Below are 19680 nucleotides of genomic sequence, written 5' to 3'. Positions count from 1 at the left end.
TCGGCTCCGCGTTGCCCCATCCCGCGCTCCCCCGCAGCTCCCGGCTGAAGCTCTGCCCCCTCCGCCCGCGCCTTCCCCCCGGGGGCCGAGCCGAGCCGGGCCGGGCCAACCCCCAGGGCGGGCGGAGGCTGCGGGGGAGGAAATCCAAGCGCCGCTTATTCTCAGCCCGGCCCCTCAGTGAAGTCGTGTTGCTCCACCGCTGCTCCCTCCGGCAGCTTCTCTCCCATCCCGGGGGCGGTGGCGGTGCTGGTCCCCGGTTATCCCGGGATCCCGGTCCCCCCGGACCGGCCCGGGGATGCGGTGGCTGTGCTCATGGTGAGCCGCCGGCACCATGCCGCCCCGCCCGCCCCCGACATGTTCGAGGGCTGCCGGCGGGCGCGGAGCCTGTGGGGCGGCGTGAGGCTGGAGGTGGCCGGGGAGAACAGCCCTGTAGTGCTGCACAGCTTCACCCAGCTCGACCCCGACCTGCCGCCGCTGGAGGTGAGGATGAGGGGGGGGGGGGGGGATTTGGGAGGTGAGGGTCGTGCTGTGATGAGTTGGGTTGGGGCTCAGCCCGGTGCAGGAGGATCGCGGTGCTCGCCTTCTGGTAGCTCCCGGAGTTAAGCATGGGGACAGCTGTGGGACAACGCGGCGTTGTTTCGTTTCATTTATTAAATAAGTGAGTGGCCCTGCTTGGTGTTGTTGCTCTGAGCGGCGGGCAGGCTGCCAGACAGGGCTTTGCAAAGGGCTGCCCTTCTTCTGAGCAGCAGGGGAAGTGGACAGACCTCAAAATAAGGTTTTTTTTAGTGTCTTATTAAAAATCTTGTTAATAGCTCAGCTCAGCTACTGCAGGCAGAGAGCTGCTCTGATCTGCCCTTAAGGACTTCGGGCTTGTCTAAACCACAGAAGTGTCCTCTGGGAAGGTTATGGGCTTTGCTGTAGGATGCAAAATGTTGGTGTTGCTTTGGGTTCGACCCCGGGCAGCTCAACCCGAGCAGTTTGTTGCGTGGAGGTAGAGGCTGAGGCACCCAAAATAACGTGAGTCAGAGCTCTGGCTTTTCTCTTCGGGATGGGTGATCATCTTCTGCGTGCCAGGAATGTCATTGATTCAGAGCGAGCGGTGCTGGGAGGGAGAGGGAGGTTTGGGCATTCCCAGCAGCATGGAGCCCTGCAGGCTGGAGGCACAGGGGTTAACATCGGCGAGGTCAGGGGCTGGGCTGGGTGCAGAGCCAGCTGCAGATGTGTTTCGTGGCTCTGGATGCTGGTGGGGGGGTGGGGGAGAACAAGGGACGCCCCGCGGAACCACTGAGTTCCGTGCAGATATCCGGCATCGCTTCAGCACGGCGATTCCATTCCTACCCCATAACCCACAGTGGAAATTCCTGGTCAGGCTGTACGGGATCAGTGCTGGCTCCAGCCCTATCGCTTCACCTCTGGCCTGGCAGCAGGGATTTGTCAGCTCATGAAAACTCTCTCCAGCTTGCTCTCCCCCCCCCCCCCCCTTCTTTTTCCCCTGCTTCTCTCTCCTGGGGGTGGGTGTGCTGACATTGTTCACAGCACATCATCTGGTTCATGTTATGTCTGGCAGGAAGTCCAGCCCCTGCGGCCTGCTGCTCTCCGGGAGGCTGCACGGGGCCGCGGTGCTGGCAGGGATGCAGGAGGAGCAGGGAGGGGGCAGAATGGGGGCTCCTGTGCTTCTCCCCTTGGGGTCAGGCACCCCGTGCACCCCACAGGAGGCAACCCTGGGGCTGCAAAACAAAGTTACGAGGCTGAGGAGCAGCATTGCATGGCCCCAACTATTCTAAGATCATCAAGTCCAACCATCAAACCATCCCCACCATCCATGCCCATTGGCCGTGTCCTGGAGATGTCTGCTCTGGGCCATGATGTGGCTGTGTGAGGGCAGAGCAGCCCCAAAAAGCACATCCTGGAGTGGGATGCAGCGCTCACTGCGTGCAGCAGGATTGGCTTGCTGTCACTGCAGCACACAGCTGGGGAAAGGTACGCTGAAAGGGGACAAAAATTAAATAGAGTTGTTGTGGCAAATGTGCTGGCAGCAGCCTGGCTATAAGGCTCGGGTGAGGTTACTCTGCAAGATGGATCTGCGGAGGAGAAGATGGATTATTCAAATCCTCCCCATCCTGTATTGCTCGGAGGTCCGAGGGCTCTTGAACTGGTTTTAGCTGTGGGGAATGGCAGTTTTTAAACCAATGATCTCTAGTGCTGCTTTGCTTGCCTTTTACTTGGACTTTCCTGCTTCCAGTCCTGCCCAAATCAGTGCTATGAGTGTGGGGGCCCTCCTGCTCCATGCTCCAAACACAGACTGGGGCTGGCACTGCCCAACCTCCCTGTGAGTGGTGAGGGCTATTGAAAACTCTTGGATTGTTGTTATTTTGGCTCTGTTTGTTTTCTGAACAATTGGGAGATTTCTCAGTTGCTAAACACATCCTCAAAAACTTGAATTGCTCAGCCCAGATGCCTCGGAGGTCAGTGCTGGTGCTTTACGGCAGGGAAGGAGGGGTGAAGATCTCACTTAAAAGCCATTTTCTTTCCACTTCCAATGGAAGAGGATCCTTTTCTCACAGCCCGTGTCCCTCCCCGAGGCACCACCCGATATCCCCTGTGCAATCTGCAGGATGGACATCATCTGTCAGTGCTTCTGGAGAGGGACCTGCTTGTGGCTCCCGGCCAGAAGGGTTGGGTGAGCCGGGAGCTGGCTGAGATGGGAGTGCAGGAAGGGAGCGAGGAGGTGGGAGGAGTTTCTGATGATTGTTTGATATCACTAAGAGAAGCTGGAGAGAGCTTTACCATGTGTTTGGATAAGGGTTGTGTTGCATGCCCTGTTTCCATAGGGCAGGAAACCCTCCGGGACTGGGATCTGAACGAGGTTTTAGCAGGTTTGTAATCCCAGATTAGCAGCCCTGGAAACTGAAATCTTGTTTAGCCCTCTCTGGCCCTACAGTCTCCACTTGTGCTGCTCCAGGGCCCCATGATCTTACTATGGCTCTCCTATGGCCATTTGTTTTCTAGCTATGGACAAGGGGTTCCCAGGCAGAGCAACTAAATGTGAACTTGGAGGATTCCTAAGCTTCCTTGTGCTCAGATATGGGTGTGGAATGAGCTCAGATTCTGTAGGAAAAGAGCAAAATGACTGCAGAACTCTGGGGTTGTACCGCTTGTCCAGCCCTTCTGTTTCAGTGCTGGGGTCCCAGCTGCAACCCACCCCAGTTTGGGCTGGAGTGAGTTGGTCTGGCCATAGGATGGGCTCCATCACCCTTCTGCCTCTAATTGCCAGCCATCACATCCCCCCCAGGGATGTGTAATTGAAGGAGCACATATTTAGGTCACTCCAGACCACACGTAAGGGCTGGGCATTCCCTGCTTGTGCTTTTCCCCAGTGCTGTTATCTCCAGAGCTGCCTGAGTGGCAATTTTTCAAGTTGTGTTCCTTTTACTTGAATGCATACTTGCAGCCAGGCTGTTTCAGTTCTCAAATATTTCTCTATCTCCCACAGACCAGCAAAAAGGGGGAGGGAATGCCATTTCCAAGGAGCAGGATTTGGACTCTGAGCTGGCTGCAGCGGGATCCATGCACTGATTTGTTTATCCTCTACTGTTCCTGTGCAGTGCTTAGACCTATTGGCAGCATCCTTGTCCTATCTCAAATAGGGCTCCTGGAATTGCTGGAGTTTGTCTTGTTCCTGTCCCAGCACAGGGACTGAGCCACTCATCACATCAGCCCCAATGCTCTGCAATACTGTTGTGTTTGGCTTTGCTCATGAGCCGTTAAGATAGGGAAGCCTGGAGCCCTGGGAGCAATGTGGCTGCTCCCTGGGGATTGGCTCTAGGGGGGGAAGTGAGGGACAGGAGTGTGGATGGGGCAGAGTGGGGTTGGCGTTGGGGTTGGGGTTGGCGTTGGGGTTGGCGTTGGGGTTGGGGTTGGCGTTGGGGTTGGCGTTGGCGTTGGGGTTGGCGTTGGCGTTGGGGTTGGCGTTGGCGTTGGGGTTGGCGTTGGCGTTGGGGTTGGGGTTGGGGTTGGCGTTGGCGTTGGCGTTGGGGTTGGGGTTGGCGTTGGGGTTGGGGTCAGTGCCGCTCTCCTTTGAGGCAGTAATGGGCATGGTGGTGATGGGTTGATGACTGGACTTGATGATCTCAGTGGTCCTTTCCAACCTTAATGATGCTATGATGAAGCAGTGACTGCAGCACAAGAATCACTGCGCCTCCTAATGGGGTTTGGTTTGTTTGGTGCTTATGGTGTTTTGCAAACAATCCCTTACAGCCAATAGCTACATTTGTTGGTACGGATTCATACAGCACAGCACTTTTGTTATCAGATAACCAGAGTGCTTGGTATGTCTTATGGTCATTAGGGTGTTTGCTCCTGTTATGCCACTGGGATGTGGATGGGATCTGTGCTGGGGTGGCAGAGGTGGGATGGAGGTGGCTGAGGTGTTTCCCAGGGCTGGTGGTGAAGGAAAGAAGTTGTTTTGGCTCACACATGGCGCAGACTGGGGAGGAAAGTCATCGGAATCTGGAATGCTGAGGCCTTATTTTTAGCGTGGCTTTTCTTTCTGCTAACCACACTTTAACAACGAGCAGCTGAGCTGAGTGCCTGCGTGCAGACCTGGCTTTAAAGGGCTTGCTACCCATCTTACCAGAGCTGCTTTTCATGTAGGGAGCAAAACCACGAGGCATTTCCCTGCTCTTTGCAGCGGTCGTGTCTCCATGGTGACCTGAAAGCTGAGAGTCCGTGCCGCCTCGCCTCTGAAGTCGATGTTTTGGTTTGTGAAGTGATGTGGCTTTGGTTGGGGCTGTTTTGGAGTCACAGCTCAGCTCAGGAGGCCACGCCGGGCAGAGCATGGCAGGGGGCTGCCAGGGGCAGCACTTATCTGCGGGGAGCTCTGGGGATGCTGCACATGGTTGGTTTGGATCCCAAACCTCACCTTCCAGCCTGGGCCAAAAATAAAAAATAAAAAATAGGGTTTTGGTGAAAGATGTTGCATAAAAAGCTCTGTGGGTGGCTGTGTGCATTGGGGCTGCTGAGGGACGTGTGTGGCTTTGTTATAGGGGTCCCAGGGGTGATGTTCTGATGGTCTGGATGACACAGGTTGCTACATGACATCCCAGTTGCAGCAGTGGGAGCTGGCAGCAGAACAGCCTGCGCTCCTGCAGCTCTGCTGTGACTTAGAGCATCACCCCACTGCCTAGGGTGTTCCTTGGGGGGTGTCCCACACACCCCCTCCCTCCCCATCCTGCTCATTGTCCTGCAAAGCTTGGCTCTAAAGGGGTGGGAGTGTTTGGGGGGTTGACCCCTCTTAGGCCAGGGCCACAGTAGGAGCTTTATATGGAAGGAGCTGGTGTACCCCTACTGTCCCACATGAGATTTGTATTTTCACTTTGAAGGGGAGGGCTGCATGAATCTGCCTGCTCTCCACCTCCAGATTTTGGGGAACTCTGACAGCAGGGTTTGCTGCAGGTCGCTGTGGCTGCTGCTCAGACAGGGGCAGCTGAGGGAATGGGGCTGGGATTCTGCTGGGAACCAGGGGAGAGAGTTGGGGCTGAGGGGGTTCACCCTCCCTGGACACCCCCTTCCTCTCCTGGGATGCACACACACCCATTTCTCAGGGCAGGGCTCCAAAGTGCAAGTTCAGGCACTTGACAACAGCTTGATTTTTGTTTTTTTTTTTTCCTCCAGTTGTTTTCTCTCCAAAGGTGCCAATTAAAATTAAACCCTCAGTGGCTTCAGCTGTGGAAATCAGACCGTGTAGTTGACTTTGCATCCTGACTGCAGGCCCCCCAGGTGCCGGCATGTTGACTCCTGCCTCTATACCTGCTTATGTAGCACCTCCTGCTCATTGACACTTAGTTAAGTAATGCTCTGAAGCTGAGAGTTCCTTGATTACAAGGCAAAAGTGTTGTTCTTCCCCCTTCCATCTTCCTACAAAGCAGCAAAGCTGCCGCAGGGAACCACGCAGAGGGAAAATGTGCGAAAGGAAAAGGCGCAGAGGGGAAAAGGCGCAAAGGGAAAACGTGCAAAGTGAAAACATCCCTTGTTCAGCTCCCCCCTGAGCACAGGGGAACCGTGGCTGGGCATCCATGGGTCGGAGGGAGGCTGGGAGCAGTCAGGGTCAGCCTGCGGCTGCGCAGCAAATGGAGGCTGCGACGTCACACTGCAGGGTGGGAGCTGGGGGCACGGCCGGCAAACAAAGCGCTGCTTTTATGCCTATTGCCGGCAGCCCCTCGCCCTGCCTCCCTGCCCTGGATTGTTCATGCATTTTCTCTGCTTCAGCTGTTTACTGGGTCAGCCCGCCGTGGACACGCACGCACAGTGGTAGCATTGAGTTGGGCTGGGAGAGAGCCCAAAGTTGTGCCCTTTGCAGGGTGGGAGCCCAGCGGCATCTTCCTTCTCTTCCTCCTCTGGGATTTTGGGCATGGGGTGATCTGGGCTCATTGGCTGTGCTCGTGTTTCAATCTCTAGACAGGGCTGTGGTTCTTGGATAGCCTCCAGATTGTCCATCCCAATCTGCACGCCTTAGAAATGATGGAACTGCAGAGCTCTGTTTTTCTCTTCGCAAGCCGCAGCCATTGAGTTGGTGCACAGCTATGTGGGAGTTATCTGGCCTGCTTGGGAATGGCAAAGCTCAGCCATCTCCCCCAGGTGTGCGCTGCCTCCATGTGGGTCGCCCATGTGGTAGGGCTGAGGGGAGATTTGGCAGTGGAACCTGGTTTTGGAGCAGCTGATGTTGCTTAAAATTAAATTTTTGGCTGTCTAGACAGGCACACAGGCTGCAAACCAAGAGCGGGAGGATATGTATTTGTGGCTTTGTGTCTCTGGGAATGCAGAGATTTGGGGTAGGTGAACTGTCTTGTTTGTAAGTGTTGATATAGGCCAGAGACAGGCATTGTGCTGGAATTGAGACCACTAAGAGATCTGTGCCCTGTGCTGGTCCTGTAATCAGAAACACATGGGATAACATAACTCAGAATTCAGTGAGGCACATCCCAAATGAGGTCAGTGGGCTCTGCATGCTGACCGTTTGCTAACACCTTTGGGATGCAGGTGGTGCAAAAAGGGGCACGTTTCAGCATCAGGGTCAGCAGGGTGGCATGAAACCCTGTAGGCTTGGGCCTGCCTGGGGCACACGCCTGTTTCTCTTTACATTCAAACAAGGCATTGCAGGGCTCTCGCACTGCGTGGGACTTAAACAAAAAATGCATTTCACTTTTTGACCTTGTTTCTGCGAGTTCCTTCCAAATTCCTCCGTTCCCTCCTAGTGAAACACAGACCGTTGTTCCCAGCTTGCTGCGAGCCACTCGAGCTGTGCTTACTCTTACAGAGTGCTACACATTAATATTTTATCCACCAGTCACACAGTGCTGGTTTCACTTCCAGCAATTACCCTGTGGGCTCCAGGCGCTTTCACAGCCATTGCTCTCCCAGCACAGCCCCAGCTGTGTCCCTTGGATTCAGCCCCAGCCTTGTGGGTGTTGGTGCTGAGCTGGGATGCTGCAGGAGCGCACGCCGGAGCGCTCACGAACTCACAGCAAAGCAAAGTGGAGCAAGAGCTGGAAGTGCTGTGTCGGCTGGATGCTTTTTCCGTGGACGTAGAGAGGAAGCAAAACCTGCTGCAGTCAGTTTGCTGCTGTGCTTCAGCACGTCCCTGTGTAGGAAGCGTGGGGTTACGTGGACACCACGGGTGGCAGATGGAGCTGTTGTCCCCATGGCCGATCCCCTCGAGGTTGCTGGGGATGGAGTGGGCATGCAGCATTTTTACCCAGCTTTGGACTCTTGATTTCCAGACCATAAAAAGAGCGAAGTTCTGACATGTGGGAAGGCTCGCAGTTTTCTTTGAAAACAAAACAAATGCAAATGGAGGAGGAATTCTGCGTATTGCTCTGTTTCGTTTCTGGACTTGAGCGCTGAGCTCCTAATCCTCTCTCCAGCCACTGACTCACTGCGTACGAGTCACAAGATGCCTTTGTACCAGATCCTCCTTTCTCTTCTTCCTAAACCAGGCAGGCGGAGGCAGCTGCCTTTGAGTATTCTCTGCAGCCATGCTGGGTTATCGACACCAGCACGGCAAGTGGGATTAGATGTGGCAGTTGGGGATGGGTTGGAGTTGGACTCGGTGATCTTAGTGGTTTTTTCCAACCCTAATGATTCTGTGATTCTGTTCCATGTGACCTGCTACCTGGCTTGGGCAGACCCCAATGGAAGAGGGATCAAACCCTCCTGACAGGCAAATTGGGGTGGCTGGGGATGCCGTCCTTCTGCCCACCCAGCTGCTTTGGGATGCACAGCTGCTCCCCGTTGCAGCTTCTCCTGCTTCAACTCCTGGAGCTGTGCGTGTCAGGGAGCCTGGGCTGCAGTGCCAAGCAGCTGATGGGTGAGAACAGCCCCCCAGCTGTCACTGCTGTCCGGGTGTCCTGGCAAAAACAGTCCCTTTTCACAGCCGGCTGAAGCTTCGCTTCTGGCCCTTTTTCTGTTCTTTTCCTGTTTCCCCCTTTGTTGTTATTTTATGTTGGATCCGTTCCTGGTCTGAAGTGGCTCGGAGCAGGCAGGAAGGAAGGCGGAGAACGTCAAAAAGTCAAAGAAGAAAACACATCCGTCTGTCTGCCCATCACCCCGGTGCTGCAGCACTGTGTGGGGCCGGGATTTGAGCTCCACTGGAGCAATGCAGCACAGCACAAGGGAAAAGGGACACAGCCTGAGATCGACCTGCCAAGATCTGATGGAAAGCCTCGATACCCAGCATAGCACAGTGATGGTGTTGGCAGCTGTGGATACTGCAGCACTAGGCACCTTTCTGCAAATCACCCATCAGCTCTGCGGGCTTCCTGAGCGTGGCCAGGAAAGGAAATGGCTGAGGAGCAGATGGGATGATCCCAACCTGCCATGGAGGGGACAACATCTGCCGGGATTTTGCACTGGAAGTCCCCATGAGGAAGGGTGTTGTGCTGCATGCGTTTTGTGTGGGCAGGATGGGGGGTGCTTCTGCTTTTGTGGTCTCTGTGTGGTTCACGGAACTGAAGTTGTTTTCCTTTCACTAGATGGGGGTGGCTTTTTGTTTCCAGTTTCCTTTACATAACGCCGTCCGTTTCGCTTTACATAAGAGGCCCCAAAGTTATTGCTGTGCATTGCGTGGGGTCAGGATCTGTTTCTGGGGATGAAATGAAAGTTAACTCAGAGCTGTTGGAAACCACGAGGGTATGTCCTTGGTTTCTTTTCTGTCTGAAAGAGCCAATTTCCCATTGCTGGTGGAAAGCGTTATTACAAGAAGGGACTGGAGGCTGCAAAGTCCAACCCCCAATTTTGGCTTTCATCTGGCTTTTGAACCTGTGCAAAGAGCTTCAGTGGGGAACTCCAGCTCAAGCAATTCTCTGCTGAGTTGGGGATGTGCCACGGACGGGTCTGTGCTGCACTGTGCCCACCTATAGAACTCAAGTTCTGTGTTGCAGAGCCGAAAGGAAGCCGAGCAAGGCAGCCATCCTGAGCTTTCAACCAGCTGTTGCTCAGGGAGCATCAGTGAAAGCGCTTTAAGCAGTTTTGTCTCTTCCACGTGTGCTGAAATGAATACCTTTTTCCACTAACAGTTCATTATTTTGTGTCTTTGGAAGCCAGCACGCTCACCCAGGGCCACGTGGGAGCGGAGCTCTTAAGACCTGGTAATTGTGGGGTAATGGTGTGCGATGCACAGGAGCGTTGTCATGCTCTCACTTAATCCTGCACTGCGCTCCTATCTTACCAAAACCACCCCCGTGACTCATCTCCAAGGCTTTCCAAAACATAGTTTCCTAGCCAGTGTTTTCTTTGCTGTTCAGGTTTGGCGTTTCCCCCCATTGTGCCGATGCAGGCAAACTCCTGCTGCTCCATGCCTTGTTCCTTGCACCGCAGCCCTTCCTCCAGGCTCTCAAACCTTGCCTGAATCCTCTTGCTCGTTATTAAAGCCCGGTGTGCAGACGTGGGCTCAGCGCCGCGCTGTGTACCAGAACACGCGCCCGAGAGCAGAAGAGTTTATTGCACGGAGCAGGAATTCCTCCCCGCTGTAGTCAGCACGGCTTTGAACCGAGGGCCAGAGCTCAGCATTGCTCACACAGCCCAGGGCGAAACGCGGCTCCGAGGAGCTGGAAAAGCAGGCGGGCCATCTGGTGCAGCCGCCAGTTCGTATTTCAGGGGGTGAACTCCCACAGCGTTCACTTATGGCTTTTGCAAAAGTCTCCGGTTCCGTGCAGAACCGTGTGCCCGATTTCCCCCCCCAGGTTAAACAAGAGTGGGGTTTTCTTGTGCTGCCTCCATTGGAGTGGCTGGAGGTTCAGGACTGCTGAGCTGCAGACATGGTGGCCAAGCGATCGTTTTTGCTGCGTTCCCATTTTTTTTTTTGTGCTTTGGATCTCATTTAACGCTGTGCTGAGCCCCTCCTGTATGACTGCGGTGGAAGGCACAAATGTAACCATCAGTGGAAGGGGCTGTTTACCCATATCTCTGCTGTGTGCTACAGGTGGAGCTCCTGATGAAGGAGGGTTTGCTTTTGGTGCCCAGAGGCCATGTCCCACCAAGCAGAGATGCACGCTTGGTGCGGGTGCTGAGGTGTGCTGCACAGCCTGGGTCCTGCTGCTGCTTTTTGCTTCGTTGGTTTTTAACGAACACGTGCAGAATGCACAATCAGCATCTTGGAGAAAGAGTGGTAGGAAAGAGGAAGCTCACGCAGAATATAAATAACCAAATTTTAGAATGTAGCAGTGTAGCAGCTCGCCCGGCTCTTGGCGTGAGCCAAACTGGAGACCGCTGGGAGCCACGTGCTGTGCGTGTGGTTTGCAAAGGGGGAACTTTGGGGGATATCACACGAGTCAGCAAACAAAAAATGAATGAATCTGACAGCCTTGGATATAAGAAGGAAATGAAATTTGCCTCTACACACATCAAAATTGGGTGCGCTTTCAGCACGTGATGTGAAATACAAGAGTGGAAGCCCTCGCAGTTGTGGCAATATTTTCCACTGTAGTTGCACAGCAGCTGCCAATGATTCATGCATTGATCTTGGGACATTTTGTCCTCTCACATGATTTGATTTCTTAACTAATTTAACTGCACCTCAACGAGCATCTGTTTTTTGTGATTCTTTGTGTCTGGGCTTTCCAATGGCCTGGCCAAACCTCCGCTCAGGTTTTGTTTGGAGCTTTCTGCTCAGCATCTCCTGGATCCACAGTCCTCACATCCACGGGCAGAGAATTGGGAGGAGGATGTTTTGCAAGGAGCTGGGCTGTTCCTGCTGCATGCTGATTTGCAGTGCTCAGCTTCAGCCATGGTGTGGCTTCATGGGAAGGACATGGGAGGGATGTGGCTTAGTGGGCATAGTGGTGGGTTGGACTGGATGATCTTCACCATCTTTTCCTGTGCTGTGATTCTGTGAAGCACTGGGGCCGCCACTGGGAGCAGTGTGGGATGGGGCACCCACTGGCAGCTTTAATCCTCAGCAAGCTCTGAGCAGTTGCCATTTCTCAGGGGTTTTTCATGCTCTGCAAAGTGCAGGGAAAGCTGCAGGCTGGCATTGGCTGTGGGTTGGCAGCGTGCTGCAACCAGCATGTGGCTGCCTTCCCCTGCTAACCACCTTACTGCTTGCAGGAGATCTCCCCATCTGCTGGGCAGTGGGTTTTGCCGCATGCGATGTCCCAAATGCTGTGGGGGCTGGGGGGAGGGGGAAATCCCTTGGGAGTGCAGAGGGATCTGCAGAAATCCTCTTAGAAGAGATGCTGACTCAGCAGAGTGTGGTGGCAGAGGGGCCAAACTGAATCTGAGGTGGTTTTTGCATCCCCAGAACAGAAACATAAGCCTTGTGGCTGGGTCTGGCAATGGCCCTGGGTACAACCACCTGTTCATTTGTCCCCAAGGGCACCCTGCTGCTGCTCCCTGAAGTTTTTCCCTCAGTTCAGGCTGCCCAGAGAATTTGAGGACACCCCATCCCTGGAGATGTTCAAGGCCAGGTTGAATGGGGATCTCAGCAGCCTGATTTGGTGCCTGATTCAGTGGTTGGCAACTCTGCCTGAGCCATGAGGGTTGGAACTAGATGATCTTTTAGGGCCCTTCCAACCCAACCCATTCTGCTCTACTCTATGATTCAAGCTTCCCCTTGACTTTCTGCCCAGCATGCTTAGCCAACACTGCCCAAAGCTCATGGACAGCTTCATTCCCCAGTTGTTATTTATTATGAGACTTTGAGTGCTTGAGATGCTCAGATGAAGCGGGGGCAGATTACTCACATTCTGGTCATAGCCAGCAGCAGTGTCACCTTATGTCCCATAAAGGCACAGGGAGGAGGATAACTGAGGTGTGGGTATGCAGAGTCTTGGCTCTGCTTGGGTGTTGGTGGGTACTGGGTTCACCTGCCCCAGAGGGCTGGTTCTGCCTGCTCTGTGCTTCTGAATGGACGAACAAATTGCCTTTGGGATACCCCATCCAGGCTTGGGTGAGCATCTGTGCCATGTGTTAACCTCCTTATCTCATGGTGTATCTCATCCCATGCAGAGCTCCACACAGGAGATTGGAGAAGAGCTGGAGGATGGTGTAATCTACAGCATATCACTGCGCAAAGTGCAGCTCCATCACACAGCCAACAAGGGGCAGAGGTGGCTGGGGGTAAGTGGGGTTTTTCTGCCCAAGAGGATGACCTGATGTCAGGGCTCAGCAGGGTCTTTACTGGGCTACATCCTGCCCTCTTCGGGTGTCCCCATATGCTCATGTTCTGGGAGCTCCTTCCAAGCATAATCTGAAAATCATGTATTTATCTGGGCAACTCTGAGGTCTTTTCTGGGGCTTGCCAGATGCTCAAGTCTTCTCAGTTGGGTTGCTGGCCACTTGGTGCCCAAGATGACCTTCCCTCTCCCCAGCCCCATCACATGAGGTCCCATCGCTGCAGGAAGTCCCATCCAAGATCCATATGATGCTTGTCGAGGTGATGGGACCACTGTGAACTTGTTTATATCCATCTTCATCCAGCCTGCTGACTTCTGCTCCTGTCCCAGCAGTTTGAGAATGAATCGGCCTTAAACCTCTATGAGACGTGTAAGGTGCGGACGATAAAAGCTGGGACCTTGGAGAAGCTGGTGGAGTACCTGGTTTCAGCCTTCAAGGGCAATGATTCCACCTACGTCACCATCTTCCTGTGCACTTACCGGGCCTTTGCCACCACCAAGCAAGTGCTGGACCTGCTGCTCAACAGGTGAGGTGGCCGTGCTCCAAAACACAGATAGAAGTGGCTGATGTCTGAACATCCTCAGCCAGGAGAGCTCCAGCATCTTATGCCATGTCTTGGAGGTCTGATGGGCTTCTTCCAACCCCCTCAGGTATGGCAAACTGCACGTGCAGACAAACGGGGACCACGCCAGACACGTTGTGGACGAGAGGATGGAGCTGAAGAAGTAAGTCTGACCATGCTGGGGGTGATTGCTCTTCATGCTCTCACGAAGGCATATGCTGTCCCATGTGTTTCTCATGACACCACCCAGTTCTCTCCTCTGTTCCCTTCCCCACAGCACCATCTCCTCCATCCTGGGCGCCTGGCTGGACCAGTACTCAGAGGACTTTCGCAAACCCCCGGACTTTGCCTGCCTCAAGCAGCTCATCTCCTACGTGCACCACAACATCCCCGGTTCGGACCTGGAACGCCGAGCCCGCATCCTTCTGTCCCAGTTCCAGCAGCAGGAGCAGAGCGAGGCCGAAGCAGAAGGTGGGGATGGTTCCCTGCTCGTGGAGATGTCAGGGTCTGTAGGGAGCTTCAGGTGTCTCCACGTGGCTGGACATGGAGGTACACTGGGAAGCTTATCCAGCTGAACTAGAAGTGGGATTTCTAAGCGGATTAGTTAATCTGCCTCTAATCCTCTGCAGATGCTTGCAACCAGGTTAAATATGCCTGTTAATTTATCTGAGCCTTATCTTGAGGTGTGAAAGCACAGCACTGGGGATGGGATGTGGTGTGGGATGCAGCGGGATTCCTTGCTTGTGGCTGCACTGCAGTGCTCAGCTTTCTGCCATCTTCACAGCTGTGGACCATGGTGGCTGCACGTTCCAGCTGGTGGAGGAGAACGGGGTCGGGGATGGGAAGTCGGATTTCCTCTCCTTCTCCCCTGAGATGGTGGCAGAACAGTTCACACTCATGGATGCTGTAAGTACTCATTCAGCACTGGGTCAGTGCTGCTGCTCTGGGCACAAACCACTCTGTTCCCTCGCACCCCGCTCCATCTTTTCCCAAAGAGACCCATCCCATCTCTTTATCTTCTAGGAACTGTTTAAGAAAGTGGTGCCTTACCACTGCTTGGGCTGCATCTGGTCCCAGCGAGACAAGAAAGGCAAAGAACACCTGGCACCCACCATCCGTGCCACGGTCTCGCAGTTCAATAGCGTGGCCAACTGTGTCATCGCCACGTGTCTTGGGGATCGGACCCTGAAGCCGCAGCAGAGAGCTAAAGTGGTGGAGCGGTGGATCGAAGTGGCTCGGGTAGGACAGTGCAGCCCCACTCGCCTTGCCCAGAGCTGGGGTTTTGTGGGGCACAAATCCCTTGGCTTTTTTTTTTAACATCGAGCCCTGTTGTCCCTTTATCTGCCCCCAGGAATGCCGCATCCTGAAGAACTTCTCCTCGCTCAGAGCCATCCTTTCAGCTCTGCAGTGCAACGCTGTGCACCGGCTGAAGAAGACCTGGGACGAGGTCCTGCGGTGAGCAGCACCTGGGGGTCCTGGGGCTGCTGGGAGGTCTTTGGGGGGTGGCTGTGCTGGAGCTGTGGCCCTTCAGTGTGTAGATGGGAGATGTGTAAATGGGATCATTGCGGCTCTGGCATTGCCCAAAGCCAAGGGATCTGAGGAGAGGGAGGAAACAAAGGCAGTACTGTCTGCTTCTCCTTTCCATCTGAACACCCTGGAATAACCCCAGTCAGCAAGGCCTGCTGCAGCTGTGAGCTTTGCTGGGGTCATTTGGGTGCGCAAGGAAGGGACCCAGTGTGGCACCATTGCTGACTTCCCTGTGTTTCCCCTGAACAGGGAGAGCTTCCGCACTTTCCACGAGCTCTCAGAGATCTTCTCCGATGAGAACAACCATTCCTTGAGCCGAGAGCTGCTTATTAAGGTATGGGGCACCTGTAGTCCTGTCAAGGAGCTTGGCTGGTGCTGGCAGAAAGGTCCCCGTTGTTCCAGCTGCCAGACAGATTGGGCATTCTGCTTCCCCACCCCAAAAGCTGTCATTGCATGAAGATCTCAGAGCAATTGAATGGGTAGAGATAAGCAGTGGGATATGTTCTGGTGCACCTGATGATGGCCTTTCCCCAGATGCACGTGAACAGCCTGGTGCACAGTACAGCTCTTCAGAGGCCTCCTGGGTTAAGGTGAGGCAGTGGAGTTCGGGAAAGGCTGAAGCCAGGTGTCCTCACAGCTTTCCAGCTCCAGACTGGGGGCTGAGATCACATGAAATACAAAAAGGAACAAAACAGCCCATTGAAAAGCTATTTATACAGAGAGCTGGAAATGGGAGCAGCATTTCCTATTCATTAAGCTTCTCCTCCCTGTTTAGCCCTGAAAAAGCTCAGCTTAGATTTCCTTCTCTTCCTCTCATTCCCTTTATGAGGAAATTGCGGCAGTAAAAGTGGCTGTGAATTTTAGCTCATGTTTCCCACTCATGCTGATGCTGTCTTTCCCCACCATCCAGGAGGGCACATCCAAATTTGCCACCTTGGAAATCAACCCAAAGAGGGCCCAGAAGCGGCAACAGCAGCAGCGAGAGATGGTGAGTGGTTGTTCCCATGTCCCTGCTGGGTGGCTGCCAACTCTGTGCTGACCTCAGCCATCCCTCACTGTCCCCCAGGGTGTGATGCAGGGCACCATTCCCTATCTCGGCACCTTCCTCACGGACCTGGTGATGCTCGACACCGCTATGAAGGATTTCCTGGACGTACGTACCTCCATCTCTATCCTCCTCTTTTCCTTCATGCCCAGACATTCCCAGAGCCTGGCGGTTCAAAGTGGGAGGTTGATCCCTGTTGCTGTCCCTTTGGGCATCCCGTAGCCAACTCTGCACCCTGTGCATCCCATAGCCGACGTTGTCCCTACGCATCCCGTGCGCAGCTCCGGCGGGCTCTGGCAATGGGCCGCTCTTGCAGCGCCCCCTGGCGGGCACGGCACGCATTGCAGCGGCAGCAGCCGGGCAGCCGGCGCGGAGCGGAGCGATGTCCTAATCTGTCCCCGCTTCCCACTGATGCCCCGCTCTTTCTTTTGCAGGGAGGGCTGATCAACTTTGAGAAGAGAAGGAAGGTGAGAGTTTGCACAGCTGGGTGGCGGGAGGAGGCTGGCGTAGTGCGAGCCCAGGCTCTGCCTCTCTCTTCGGGGGAAGATTCTGGTCCTTCCTAGGAGTCTTGGTGCATGGGGCTGGGCTGTTTGCAGAGGGCTGTGGGGCTGCAGACGGAGGGGGTCTGACTGCCTCCATTGGCTGCAGGAGTTTGAAGTCATCGCCCAGATCAAGCTGCTTCAGTCTGCCTGCAACAACTACAGCTTCACTCAGGAGGATCATTTCGTGGACTGGTTCCACAGCCTGGAGCGGCTCAGTGAGGCTGAGAGGTGAGTGCAAGCAGGGCTGTGCTGCTGCCCGTGCACTGGGAAGTTGCACAGAGCACTGAAGCCTTTGTCTCTCCCCCAGCTATGGGCTGTCATGCGAGATTGAGCCACTGTCCGAGTCAGCCAGCAACACGCTGAAGGCGAAGAAGAACACAGGAATCATCAAGCGATGGAGCGAGTGAGTCTGTTTGTCTCAGTGGGATGCGGGTTGGAGACAAGAGTCAGCACCATCGTGTCCTTCCCTGGGCTTGCTCTCTCCTCACCCTCCCCTCTCTCCCTTCAGCCGGCAGCCAGCCAGCACTGAGCCCTGTGCCAGCGGCAGCTCCCACTCCAAGTCCTTCGACCAGCTCAAGTGCGGGCAGTACCTGTGCAGTGGGGATGCCACTGACTCAGTCAGCGTCACCTCCGCTGGCTCCAGCAGCTCTGATGTGGAGGAGATCAACATCAGCTTCATCCCTGAGTCCCCCGACTGTCAGGAGAAGAAGGTATGGGGCAGCTTGTAGGGCTCCTGAAACAGGTGCTTCTCTCAAGAGGGGATGGCCCCTGCCTCGCATTGGGGCTGGCGAGCTGGGGCTGCTTCTGCTTCTGGGGAGCGAGGGAGGCCTCTGCTCTTTGTGGTGGAGCTGGGCTTGCCTTGGCACAGCAGGGTCTGGCAGCTCTGGCAGCTGTACGTCCCCTGCTGGCACAGGGCAGTGAGATCCCTCTGGCCTCCCTCCCCCAGCACTCGTACACCCCGTCTGTGGCTGATGGAGAAGCTAAACCCACTGTGTCCTCCGCATCCCCTCTCCTCCCTGCCCTCCAGTTCTGGGAATCCACCTCTCTCTCCTCCCTGGACACGTCGGGCATCGGCTCGGGCTCCAGCAGTGCCTCATCCTCCTCCGTCTCCTCCACACCGGTGACAGCATCTCGCACTCACAAGCGCTCCGTCTCCGGCATCTCCAGCTACTCGTCCCTCTCGCTGCCCCTTTACAACCAGCAGGTCGATGACTGCTGTATCATCCGCGTCAGCCTGGCTGTGGACAACGGCAACATGTACAAGAGCATCCTGGTTAGCACCCAGCACCCACATTAATTTTGGGGTTTGGAGGCTCGTCACGCTTGGATGCGGGCATGTCTCACACTGGGAGGATATGGAGGTGGGAGATGTTGCACCATTTTGTGCAGAATGGTGGTTAACAATGCTGTGTGCTCATAGGTGACGAGCCAGGATAAGACACCGGTTGTTATTCGCAAGGCCATGGCCAAACACAACTTGGATGGGGACCGGCCTGAAGACTACGAGCTCGTTCAGATCATCTCAGAGGAGAGAGGTGAGTATGGGGGTGGGATTCTCTTCCTGGCCTGGGCTCTGGGTGGGAACAAACTGCCCAGCTGACTCCATCCTTGGTCCCTTCCCAGAGCTGAAGATCCCCGACAACGCCAATGTCTTCTATGCTATGAACTCCGCCGCCAACTACGACTTCGTGCTCAAGAAGCGGGGTTTCTCCAAGGGGGTGAAGATCAAACACGGCTCCAGCTCCACCCTGCCCAGGATGAAGCAGAAAGGCCTGAAGATCGCCAAAGGCATCTTCTAGCCTTAGCCCCACTGCCACCCCTCACCGACGGGGCCTTGGGGGCAGGCTGTAGGCAGGCCTGGTGCTGCTGGCAGAGCCAGGAGTGATGCTCACCCGCACCGAGAGCTTCGGCACCCGGCAGCCCTTCCGCCTCTCTCTGCGCAAGCTCCCGTTTCAATCAGGTCTTTTGTTTTTCTACACAGGAAGGCAGCAGGGAGGAATTTCTCTCTCTTTTATTTTTCTTTTTAAACCTTCCACGGTGCGACACTCGTCCAGCCACCGGCCTGCCCAGAGCAGGAGCCCACCTCTCTGCCGTAGGTGCCTTGTGTCCGCGCGAGCCGGGGAGCGGCGGCTTGGAGGGGCCCTGTGCGAGGAGCAGCCATGAGCCACTGCCACGTGAGCTGGGATGGGTGCTCCCCTTCTCGGCACTGGTTTACCTCCTTCCCTGGATCACCTGGCATTGCCACCACCGCCTGTCTGTGCCCTGGGAGAAGCTGTGCTGGAAAGGATGCAGCCCCATGCCGGTGCCTCGTGGACCAGGGCTGCTGTTGATGACTGGAAGCTTCCACGTGGTCTCGCTCCTCTCCCCAGTCCAGCTGCCGGCCCGCGTTCAAACCTGCACCAAAGATCAAATGCCAGTGTCCCTTCTGCAGGCAGGAAAGCTTTGCGTGCACCCCAGTGCCCCCAGAGCTGCCAGCCGAGCCAGGAGGAGGAGAGCAGACTGCTGTCCAGATTTGTGTAAATAGAGACCTTGTGTCTGCATGGGCAGGCGAGGAGTCAGAGAGCTTGGGGTGCTCCGGCTGCCACCGCCTGACCCACAGGAAGTGCCACTCACCTTGGGCTTTAACCTGACTTTTCAAACACTGACTATGGGAGAAGCAGCGATGAGACTTCTTTTGTACAAAACAAAGAAAGGTTTTGGGTTTTTTTTTTTTTTTTTTCAATATTTATTGGTTGTAAATAGAAGAGATGAACTTGTACATTTTACTAACCCAGAGTCCCCTGCCGTGCAGCCCAGTCCCTCTCCTGTTCCCCCCCTGCTATTTAAGGCTGCTGGGAGGGATACTCACAGCAGCAGTGTTGCTCTGCCCTGCTCACACAACACCGCCTCCTCTGGCCTCCTCCCTTCCTCATTTCTTTACCACTAGTCGCTCAAGCAGTGGCAGAGAAGCTTGTTTTAATGACTGTAGGAAACACTAACCAAAGGGGGGACTTTCTTTTTCTTTCTTCTTTTTGCCCCTGGACCTGCTGGCTCCATTGAATTTGAGCACTTCCTCCCAGCACATCTTTTGTTTCCTGTCTGTCTGTGCTGCTGGGTGTGGGGGGGAAACGTGTTCCATGCCTCCAGGAGAGGGGCTGGGATGTAGCAACACTGCACAGTGACACTCAGAGGAGCAGGACTGGTGGCAGAACCAGGTGGAGTGAGGTCCCTTGTTTCTAAGCATGGTTGGCACTAGTTCTGCCAGCCCTCTTCCTCTTGGGTGGCATCACCTGGGTCACCATGCCCACACTGCACATGATGGGAGCCCTTGGCACCCTGACGCAGGGGCTGCCTTC

At 55.0% G+C, this 19680-nt stretch overlaps 1 protein-coding gene across 1 annotated transcript; it reads left to right on the top strand.

The window, feature by feature from the left end:
• Positions 1-354: 354 nt before the first annotated feature.
• Positions 355-18144, top strand: RALGDS (ral guanine nucleotide dissociation stimulator; the record flags this gene model as incomplete). The annotated part of the gene is made up of 18 exons (XM_079544798.1): positions 355-480; positions 12502-12612; positions 13002-13195; positions 13320-13394; positions 13509-13702; positions 14016-14137; positions 14255-14470; positions 14583-14686; positions 15008-15092; positions 15669-15746; positions 15825-15911; positions 16238-16270; positions 16452-16573; positions 16653-16748; positions 16854-17055; positions 17292-17618; positions 17766-17880; positions 17969-18144. The coding sequence occupies 18 exons, from the start codon at positions 355-357 to the stop codon at positions 18142-18144; spliced, it is 2463 nt and encodes an 820-aa protein (XP_079400924.1).
• Between the last annotated feature and the right edge of the window lie 1536 nt (positions 18145-19680).

The sequence above is a fragment of the Tetrao urogallus genome (assembly GCF_951394365.1).
Source record: "Tetrao urogallus genome assembly, chromosome: 19".
NCBI classification, from domain to species: domain Eukaryota; kingdom Metazoa; phylum Chordata; class Aves; order Galliformes; family Phasianidae; genus Tetrao; species Tetrao urogallus.
Note: the sequence above shows the minus strand (reverse complement) of the source record. Positions and strands in the feature narration are given on the sequence as shown.